General features: G+C 33.3%; 1 protein-coding gene across 3 annotated transcripts in view; it reads right to left on the bottom strand.

Annotated features, from left to right (window-relative positions):
• SEPTIN7 (septin 7) overlaps positions 1-11,789 on the bottom strand; it is a 114,162-nt gene that overhangs the window by 2,628 nt on the left and 99,745 nt on the right. For all 3 annotated transcript variants that reach the window (XM_046669648.1, XM_046669647.1, XM_046669649.1), the window contains one exon: positions 3,756-3,891. In XM_046669648.1, the coding sequence (XP_046525604.1) occupies positions 3,756-3,891 (136 nt within the window). The remainder of the gene's footprint in view (positions 1-3,755; positions 3,892-11,789) is intronic.

Below are 11,789 nucleotides of genomic sequence, written 5' to 3'. Positions count from 1 at the left end.
CATTGCCCCACTGCACAGATGAGCAAACAGTTGCAGAGTTTATAATGGACACATCCTATCTCAGCATCTCACTCTTCATCCCTCACAAGCGTGTATAAAGCTGAGCAGGGAGACACCATTGCCCCACTGCACAGATGAGCAAACAGTTGCAGAGTTTAAGTCACTTGCCCAAGATCACTAGTCAGAAATTACAGAACTGGGATTTGAATCTGTCTCCTAATTCCAAGTTTAAAAAGCTTAGATAAGTGGAAAGAAAGTGGGTAGATAAAAACCCAAGAGTTTCAAGGTCACAGTAAGGTTCCCTGATTCTTATAAAGCAGTGGTTCTCAAATGTTAGTCTTCGTACAAATCTCCTGGAGTACTTGTTAAAAATATAGAATCCTGGACCTCATATAGACATAGTGAATTAGAATCTCTGGGTGAAGAGTCTAGAAATCTGCATTTTCAACAAGCCCCAGTGACTCTAATACAGGTGGTTCTTCCTACATTGAGAATTAATGCTGTAAAGAATTCTGGCTGAGAGATGGGAAACACTCATGCAAAGTAACTACAGAAACCAAGAGCTTATCTAATGGTTCATTAAATAATTTCATTTAGGCACTACTCAGTCTACTTCTGAAGAAAATACTCATGTAAAATAATTACATTAAATCTAACTACACTGAATATCTAAGAGCTATTCAAAATCTTCAGATGTCCAGGAATTATGTTCTATTAAAAGACTGCATTACATCAGTGAATTAACATCTTAAATTTGGATTACAATATAATTTTGAATACAATTTGTTTTCTTAATTATTTTGTAAACCCACAAAAACAACTTCATATTCATTCCTATTACAATTATTTCATGCAATTCCTACAAAACTATCTAAGATAAATTTAAGCAAACATGAGTGAAATTTGAGGTACCATCTTGCTGATGACAGCAAACAAGTTACTAAGAAAATATTAGAAAATAGGAACATAGGAAAATGCCTCTAGTTACACACACATATATATAAATATATAAATGCAAGTAAATCATAAACACACAATTCAGAATGGTTACCTCTGGGAAGGAGACAGAGGGATACAAGAGGGGAGATGCACACAGGGGCCTCAAATAAATGGATGTCTTATTTTTTAAGCTGGGCAATAGGTGTTCACCATTCTTTATCTGTCTGTTTCTGTTACACATAAGTATCTTCTGTGTTAATTGTAGACAGGTAGAAATACAGGTCACAATCCCTCACTCTCAAGGAACCCTTATGTTAGATGTGTTTCAAAGTCCAGAATTTTTCAGATTTTAGAAAGGCAATACTACTTAGAGAGGTGTATATACTGCACTTAGAAAACACCTCTGGAACTGTCTAGGGTACACCTATAATCAAACAAACTACTATTTTTTGCAAGTAAAATATAGAAATATTCTCATCAAGTGGGATAAAACTATTAGTTCTATGTCTGGTTTTGCATAGTTTTCAGAGCTTTTTAGGATTTGAAATTGCGGATACGTGATTGCGGGCTTGTGTAGTGATTAAGAGCACGCTTAAAGAGTTAAGTGGGTTCAAATAATGCCTTACAACTATGCAGCACGGATCAAGTTGATTATCTTTCCTCCCATATAAAAAAAGGAGATGGACAATAATATCCACCTCACAGGGCTATGGTGTGACTTAAATGACATAATCAATGAAAGATGCTTAGCACTGGGCCCAACGTGCTGTGCTGCTAGATATTAGCAGCTGTGCCCCATATTTCTAGCACAAACGAACTTGAGAAAAAACTGTATTAAACAAGGTTAAGTAGGTTTCTTCACCTATTTATTTATATACACAAAATGGCTTACATATTAGGGGACACTTGGCTCAGATCTCTTTACAGGTCAATCTGATGCTAAGAAAGATTGCATCCTTCAGAGAGTAGTTAAGTTTCTCAAAACTCAGTAACCATAAAAACCCTTGAAGGTTCTTTGGCTACAGTTTCATAATTATTTGTTTATAACATTTACTCTTAGCAGCTGGTCATAAAATATGTCTATACCTAATGTAAATTTAACTACTTTTAGATTTTGAATGGAATCTAAGTGGAGGATAATGCGGAGTCTTGATTACTCCTGTTTTTATTCCCCTTCTGATATGGATTTTCAAGATTATTGATTAATTAGTGAAAGGGTAAGAGATTCAAATGCATAGATTTAGTAACAGGCTGATAAATAAGAAGACTAAACTTAATCTCCAAAATGTCATCTTAATAACAGGTGCCAGAGATGCTAGTCTTGCAGTGATTGGCAGCGTCAAACCAGGAGGAATTATTCCATATCACCACTGAATTAAGCCTATGACAAATATAATAGTGAAAGTTTTTTTTATAAGCAATTACAGAAAAAGCCCAGTAATTTAAGAGAAATCTAATGTGGAATAAGAACATTTCCTCAAAATTATTAAATACTTTAGTCACTCCATGCATTCTGTCTACTCAATGGATTAGAGTACTTTGGTTATGTATTTAGTCAGAGGGTTTCAGTAGTTTATGCAGTAATTACAAAAGCAATGAGACCAATTGTCAGGATGTAACAAAACAGATCTGAATTTCCTTTTCATCTATTTAGATACAAATATTAATAACCACATATAACACAGGTATCTTGTTGAATTTTATCATTAAAAGTCACTTTAATGTCATCCATATTACTGTAATTCCATAAAAATAATTTTTAGCATAATAACAAATCTACGCTGAGAAAAATCTCATGCTGAAATCACTGATTTATTTTATGTCTACCCATAGTTTCTTCTATTGTTCTCAAACATCAAACCAACTACTTACTCTGTAGATTCTTGTCTTGGTGTTTTTTTCTCCATCTTTTATTTCTTGTCACTTATTGAAAGAAATGTCTTCAAAGTCTTTTTGATTAATAGAAACTAAATGTATCCCTCAACATTGGAGGGATTCCAAGGTAGTAGATAAGCTTGCTGGGATGCTTTGTCACTACCCAATTTTGTAACATTGGGAATTACTTTGGCAGTATATTACAAATAAGGCCCCACTCATTTACAAGAATATCACATTCCTTCATTTTCTTCCCTTTGCCTGCCTGTAATTTATCCTGGCATGTCTTGAGTTCAGTTAAGAGTTTTTCTTTCTTTCTCATTCATACGCAGGTATGTCTGGTCTATTATTATTATCCTAACACTAGTTTTCGTGTGTGTGTGTGTGTGTGTAAGGAAGATTGGCCATGAGTTAACATCCATCCCAATCTTCCTCTATTTTGTAAGTGGGATGCTCCCACAGCATGGCTTGATGAGTAGTGTGTAGGTCCACGCCCAGGATCCGAACCCATGAACCCGAGGCCGACAAAGCAGAGTGTGCAAACCCAACCACTATGCCACCAGGCCAGGCCCCTAACACTAGTTTTTCTTCTTACAACCACCCAAAACTCTGATTTTTACCTTTCTTATACTGAATATCTGGAATGGTTTATAATTTCATTTCTCCTAACTTGCTCTTTACAACTAATAATTCATTATAAGTATTCTATTATGCCTTCCTACCAAGTATACGTGTCCAAATACTTACATATTGAAGTATATATTATTTTATTATAAACACAGTGCTTGCTTTTATTTCTCTATTTTATTACATTAGGGTATTATATTAGATTTCAAAAAAATGTGTAGAAAGGTTATATTATTTAAGAATTTTATTAAAGATATTTACTATTTTAAAAAGGAGTACTTGTCTATAAGAGGTGGAAATATTAGGTTGATTACCTCAGCTTCAGAGTCCTTCAGTTTTTGAACTTTTTCTTTGACCTTCATCTCAAACACCTGCTCCATCTCCATCTCCATCTTCTTCATCTTAGCTACATGCTCCCTTCTTTCTTCTTCCATTTGGGCGAGAGGGCTCCTGTTATGACCATTAAGGATAATAATTACACGTCTAAAAATGAAAAGTGTAATACAAAACTCTGAAACAGTGATGAAAATAAAATGCTGTATGCCATTACTAAATTCTCTGCTGTTTTTCTGAAAATAAGTTTCAAAATAATTTTTCAATTATCCTGACACCATCTTAAATGACAACACAGATTTGAAGTTTTATGTATAAATGCTTTAGAAACTTTAAAATTTATAAATATTTATAATCTTGAAATTCCTTCCATGAGGTTTCATATCTAAACCTGAATCTCTAGTGAATAACTATTACGAAAATAGATCTAAATAACAAAAGCAACTGTTAGTGAGATGTTTCTCTAAACCTAGTGTATATCAAACCTAAAGATGACAAATAAACTAAACTGTAGAAAGAATTGGAGGGGCCACCCTGTGGCCGAATGGTTAAGTTGGCACGCTCCGCTTCAGCCGCCCAGGGTTTCACTGGTTCGGATGCTGGGGGAGGACATGGTGCCGCTCATCAAGCCATACTGAGGTGGCATCCCACATGCCACAACTAGAAGGAACTACAGCTAAGAATATACAACTATGTACCGGAGTGCTTTGGGGAGAAAAAGGAAAAATAAAATCTTAAAAAAAAAGAAAGTTAACGGAAGGAAAATATTCCCAAAATACATTCACAGAATGGAAAACTAAAAGAAAATTATTTAATTTTTTACTTTCTTTAAACAAAATTTTGACATGAAATAAGAAATTGAGTTAGCGAAGTTAATATGTGTAAAATATTTTCAATTCTACAAATTTTCAAGTGTTATAATCTCTTCTTCTAAGACAACTTTGACATCACAATTATATAATTAACAATAATTCAAATTTATTTTGGTAACTGAATTGGTATGCTGGAAACGGCACCAGTCAATATCTAGAATACTCTTCATTTAGGTATGCAGAATATTTCTAGGCCACTTATGATAACTTCAATGCTCTTGAAAACTCATTCTACCTAACTCAAATATCTCATTATCTTAATGTTTAAAGATGTTCAATGATAAAATAAATGTGCGCACAAGAGAGAATCAGAAGCCAATAAATATCTTGATAATTATTTTTGAAATACCAGAAAATAGACACAAGCATAGTTAAATAAAAGCAGTTCACTCCACTGACATTAAAGTCCACAGGCTCAAATTTCCTTGCACAATTTTGGTCAAAATTTTCATGTTGAAAAATATTACAAATGAGCTTTATATTAAGGCTAGCATACTTACAGACACAGGAGAATGCCAAAGTATCAAGTAACCTACCACAGCCCTGAAGAGGAAGGAAAAGTGGGCCCTGTGGCTTTGAGGATCTCAGAAAACTATTTAGTACACTGGGACAACTTAAGAGAGGCAGGCCCTTTTCTGATTTTGTTGATAAAACATGTTCATTTTGCCTCTGCAAAAACAGGCTTTGACAACTGAATTGTACATTTTAAACTGGCGAATTTTATCTCAATAAAGTGGCTAAAAAATTAAATCATGGCTTAAAAACAAAAACAAAATCAGGCCATAGATATCACCCCTAACTTCAGAGGCTAGTCACTTTAATCCTGATTTGACACACTCTGATTATGGTGACTTCTCTCCTTATGAGGCTGAATATTTCTGACCATTACATCATCCTTCTTTCCTATCAAACAGGAGGAGCTAAATGGAAAATACTAAACAAGAGCAACAGGACAGAACATTGGCTATCGATTTTTCTTAGTGAAAAGGAAGGACAAAGATGTGAGGTATTGCTGGGATCAAGATGATCTGTTTTTGCAATTACTGTAAATTAGAATAAAATGTTATTAACTAAAGGATATTTCTTCACCAGAAAGAACCTTACAAACCTACCATATATTTTAACAATTAAGTAATTAATCAGAAGCTCTGAAAATGAAACTAAACCAAACATTAACTTAGAACAAAAACCTACATTCAAAAAGTGAGGTCAATTGAAATAAATTTTTAAGTGTAAATATCATTATTTCATTAAAAACTGATGAGGTCCTTCTTAAAACAGATTTCTCATCTTTATGGCAGGTGTTTTTAATATGAGGGCCTCAGATCTCTTATGCAGAATGTTAGCATATGCCCTGAAATGACATTACAAATATGTGTGTGTGTTCGCATGTGTGCGCATGTGAACATTTTTCTGGTGAGAGGGGCCAAAGTTTTTGTTAGACTTTTAAAGGGTCTATCATCTCACTTCTCCCACCCCCTAAAGCCTTTTTAGACTCTAGAAAAGTCAAAGAATCTAATAACTAATCTAGTTAACTGTTTTTGAATCGACAGTTTTAAATAATTGAATATATATGTTGAAGCAACTGAGATTATCCAATAATACTGTTGTGATGTGAAAACAAATAATTCAAGACTGTAAATATAGTAAATAAATTAGAATCTAGACACAATTGTCATTTTAAAGTTAAATGTATATTCTTAAGTATAATAACCTATCCACAAAATGCTCATTTAATTTTATCCTTGGGGGAAAAAAGGTAATTCATGTAAATTTAAAGAATTCATAGTATAATTTGCACATGAAAATGCTACCAGCTCACCAGAGTAAACACTGTCATCTAGGCTATTATTTAAGCAACTCTTGGGGGAAAATAGAACACTGCAGAGAAACAATCTGTAGAGAAACACTGAGATTTGCTTTTAAATTCAAAAATTTAAATTTAAAAATCTCTACATACTGAAACTGCTTATGTGTTTGGAAAAACAACCACTTACGCACTTTTAATTGTGTCATATCTAAAGGAACAAAACATACAGAGACTTAGCACACAAAGTAAACCACAGTAAAAGCATCAACTAATGGCAAATTCACAGACTTCATGATTAAATAATTAAGGTATGTGCTCTAAAACAAAAGTTTACAGAAAACTGTGTTAAAACTAGTTAATTTCTTTTCCAAAATTCTGTTAGTAATCACTATACCAAATCATTATGAAAATAAATACAATGAGCAATCACCTTCTGGTAGCCCGCTCAAATTTTTAATCTATTTAAATACGTGTACTTTCAAAAGAAATTTGTAGTATTTCATATCTGAGATATTTTAAGATTTTCGGCCTTGTAAAAAGTCTTGACTCCTGATCAAATAAACTAATATTCCAGTATTATTTAAAAAAAAAAAGTCACATATCTAAAATGGATTTTTTGAAGCCTCTCACCAGCCAAAATGAACTTTCTAATCTCTTTTATGTTTAAATTAATTAGCACGCCACTTCTAGTCACCTTTATTAAAGTTAATACTTACAAAACTGTACTATAAAATTGTGCTTACAATGTAGAAAACACAGGATAAAAAGATCATTCTTTGTCATCACACTGTTTTTTCAAAAAGACTTATTAGACAGCTAATTTATTAGATTAATTTTATTAGATTAAAACCAATTTAAATTATATCATTGCCTGCCTGCTTTTTAATGGGAAACTAATCTTCACACACACAGATACGTTAAAACTTATAAACTTAAAACTTGTTACAGAAATTTAAAGCAACTCAGTCAGAGAAGCAAAAAGGCCTAGTAAAAAAATTTAAAAAATCAAAAAAGGCTATAACATAATGGGAATATTACACTAAATCCTCAAAGATATAAATTAGGTCCTTCTAGGGATCCTCTTTAAGGGGTTAAAGTTCCTGAAAGCCACCAGATGACTCACCCTTTCATGTGACCAATAAGAGAATCACGGAAGGGACCACACAAGGCTGACCTAGTAAGGTTCTATTGTGGTTGTGTTATATGACCCACATTTTGAGTGTAATGGAAGACAACCACATCTCATCTAAATTATGTGTGGTTTTCCCTGAAGAACACATTAAGCAAGTATATTTACATACTTTTGCTCCAATGGTTGGTAGGCCACTATGTATAGCAATTTTCATACAAAATTTTCCAAAGGAATTTTGTTTCAATGGATTCCAAAGAGCAATAAAAATTTCCAAAAATTTTGGGAAATAACGGTTGCCAACCTTTTATTTTGCCAAGTGAGAGTGTTAAAACCAAACATAAACAAAACAATACTCTATCATCATTATATTTTCATGAACGGACATTTGAACAAAGAACAAAAGAGATAACTGAATAAATTTAGTATTTTGGAAAAACTGTGGAAAATTTCAGAAAATTATCTTTCTCTTTAGATCAAAGAAAACTTTGTCATGTAGCAAAAAAATTCTAAGGTTTAGTGTTTGGAAACCTGTATTTTAGTCATTTCTAGGAATCAGTTATCCATAAAGTTGTCCCAAGACTACAGATGGAAAAGGCTATAGAAATCAGAAAAATAAATTAACATATGGGGAAAAAGGTAACAAGGGTGTGCCCCAATTTGGAGCAAGATATCAATTGTCATAACTGGTACCAATGACAGAAAGTTCAGAAAAAGAGTCACCAATGGAATGTGATTTTAAGTAAAAGGTAGAAGGAAAACCAAGGAAGGAAGAAGTAGGTAACACTTTAAGAAGCAGGCTTAGCAAAAAAGGACAGCCCTCCTCTTATTGAGGATCACCTTCTTTTCTTTAAGAGATCTACAATCTGGATATGGCTATTTCTTCTCCCCTTGCCTTTAAAACCTCTTGTTGAATCTTCTTTGATCTGGAACCTGACTTCCTTTTCTGTTCACTTCCAACCACCCTTTACCCTCCAGACAGGGTGAGCAAGACAAAACTATCCCTGAAGGTTTAGAAGTACTTAAAATAGGTGACTCCATCTTTTCTTTGCCAGATAACAAGTAATACCTGAATGGCTGCTAGGAATAGTGCCCACTTTTCCAGACTCTGGCCTTGAAACAAATTAGTACTTGATGAGACAAACTCAGCTATTTTTCACATTTTAACTACATAACCTAAATCTTGGGGTTTTTTTCTAGCTTTACTGAGATATAATTGACATATAATGTTATGTACGTTTACGGTGTACAATGTGATGTCCAAATCTTAAGTCTTTCCAAAACATAATTTTCTAGGATTATTAACATTAACAGAAAGGAACATTTTCAGACATACAAATCCAGTATTTTTATTTTTAACTCATGGTTTAGTACACTCTACAGTCTGTCCAAAACTGACTCAGAAAATTAAATATAAGTATAAAATGAATTAATCTACAACTCAATGCCTAACATAAAAAAATTAACTTATATTCTAAAACCAAAGTGTGATTAGCACTTTGTTGAGTGTACGCTGCCAAAGGTTAATATAACTATAAATTTTGAATAGATTCATATATGTATGTATATGTATAAATATTGTTAAGGGCAATGAAAAAACATATGTCCATCAGCAATCAACAGATGAATAAACGACCTTATTATCAATTTTATTTCTTTGTCAAATTGCCAGCAGTTGCTATTTAGAGACCTACAAAGTAGTAAAGAAAGTAATAAAATGTCCGCATTTTTAAAAATATATAAACAAGCTCTTTTGTTTTTTATTGGCCCTGAGTTAACATCTGGTGCCAATCTTTTTTTTCTTTCTTCTTCTCCCCAAAGCCCCCCAGTACGTATTTGTACATTCTAGTTGCAGGTCCTTTCTGGTTGTGCTATGTGGGTCACGGCCTCAGCATGGCTTGATGAGCAGTGCCATGTCCATGCCCAGGATCTGACAAGGCAAAACCCTGGGCTGGCGAAGCAGAGTACACAAACTTAACCACTTGGCCACGGTGCCAGGCCCTCCACATTTTTTTTAAAGGACCAAAGAGATTGTCTAGTTCAGTGGTCTTCAAACTGGGATCTCTGTATGAAGTCTTCTGAAGAGTTAGTTGAACCTATGCAGTTTTAAGAGAATCAATTTCCAGATCCTCAATTTTACTCTTGCCTAAAGTGATCTGTCTGAAAATTTCCAACTTAGAGATAGCCCACCTCTCACTTTCAAAAAACCTATTCCTTCTTACCTGAAGTACACTGTCCCAAGTGTACCCAGAGGTGTGAAAACCTCCAGGTGACAAAGAGAAGTCTCCCTCAAGGATTAATTAAAGCACTATAACATAAACCCATAGAGTATCTGTATCTCCCAGTATTAAACATGTTGCTATTAAGGGCAAAGTGTGATTGTTAGGTGTTGGAAATGTGGTGTTTGGGTCCGTGTTGGGATGCTCTGAGTTCAGATACGTAGTAGAGGGAGATGGCTGGAGAAGTGACAATTTTTGTTTAACAGCTCTGCCTCTTCCACCCCAAGTTCCCTGTAACCTCAAGCTCTCTCTGCCACCATTATCAAAGAATGCACTGCTATGAAGGGAAGAGTCCCATGAGAGCTATACAAATAGAACATCAATAAGAAGCCTAAACTCATATTTCCTTACTTCACATATTTAAATATTAGCCATTCTTTTCATGGATGAGTGCTTAGCTATAAAAAGCACCTTACATCAGCTAAACCACCATAATTTGCTGGTACTGATTTTTTTTAAAAAAATTCAACTGGAATGTTTTCTGAAATTGCTAACATTTTCAAGACAATATAAGACACAACCAATGGATAAAACTTCCATGTGACTTCTTTCAGATTCAGTATGTGTTATTCAATCAAGTAATAAAAACCTAATTTAACAAATCATATCAATATCTACTCTAATTAGAGCTATTCCCCAGTTGGTTCAATCTTTAAAAATATTTATTTTTCTACTTACTATTAACATAAAATAATATACAAATTCCTGGGGCAATTTGCTTTTCAGCAGTATGAAGCTTTTTTTTATTATTTTCATAGGTAAAATCTGGACATGACTCATCTCATTAAAAAATACATTTCCAATAGAACCCTACTTTTTATGTTTTCATACGGGTTATAGTTTAACTCAAGTAATTCACACTATATTCTGTATGTACAGAAGAATTTTTAACAACACTGTGAAGTTTACTATTCTTCTCTGAATTATCTTATCTGCAACCAACAGCAGAAATACCCCGACAGCATTATTTTAAAAGTCTTATATTTGAAATATGCAAACAATCCCTTATTTTTAGTATATGAACAGATATTTAATAGAAAAAATCGAACATTAAGTGCATACATTTAATGAAAAATATGCACTGATATACATTTCCCTTTAACATATTATAAAATTATCCGTGGCTTTAATTGCATATGCTTTTCTTTTAAACAGTTAAAAAGCCCATAAGCTAGTGAAATGCATTTAAAATGGATTAGGATTTTATGAACAATATTTACTATGATGGATCCTTATAATTTCTGTGCTAAAGTTGTTTCATACAAATTTTGCTAAAAAGAGATAAAAAGTCTTGCCTTTTTCTCATGTACTGAACCTCACCTCAAATAGAATCTTGTATTTTACATATGAAAAATTCTTGAAATATTAACCAAATCAACTTTTAAAACAGAAGTAGTAAATTCCTAGAAGTCAGCGTTTCACAAAGTATGCATTACTAATCAACCTGTATCAGAACCATCTATGGTGCTTATTAAAAATACAAACCCTCAAGCCCCATCCCATATCTACTAAATCAGGATCTCTTGCTAATGATTGAACCCGGAAATTTACCTTTTTAACTATCACTCTCAGGAGATCCTTGAAACCAGAAAACCTAGAAATTGATCAATAAAGTTCTTCAAATAAGCAAGCTGATAGCATAAGGAGAAATTCAAAGTTAACAAAGACATTAGAGGCTATGACCTAAATATCATCAGGAAAATATAGAAGAAAACAAACAGAGTTAGGTCTAAGATCAGTTTTAAAAGAGAACTGCTTGCGACTCTGCCAATGACTGTTAATGCTTTGTGTGATTTCTTCTGGAACTTAGGGCTACTGTGGAGACTTAACTAAAAAGAAAAAAGGAACATTTTTCTTTTCCATTATAAGGAATATTGGCCACTATAAAACACTATTGCTACTCTGAGAACTTGCCTTTCTCATTA

Source organism: Equus quagga, chromosome 8 (assembly GCF_021613505.1).
Source record: "Equus quagga isolate Etosha38 chromosome 8, UCLA_HA_Equagga_1.0, whole genome shotgun sequence".
NCBI classification, from domain to species: Eukaryota; Metazoa; Chordata; class Mammalia; order Perissodactyla; family Equidae; genus Equus; species Equus quagga.
The sequence above is the reverse complement of the archived record's forward strand: the minus strand, read 5'-3'. Positions and strand labels throughout refer to the sequence as shown.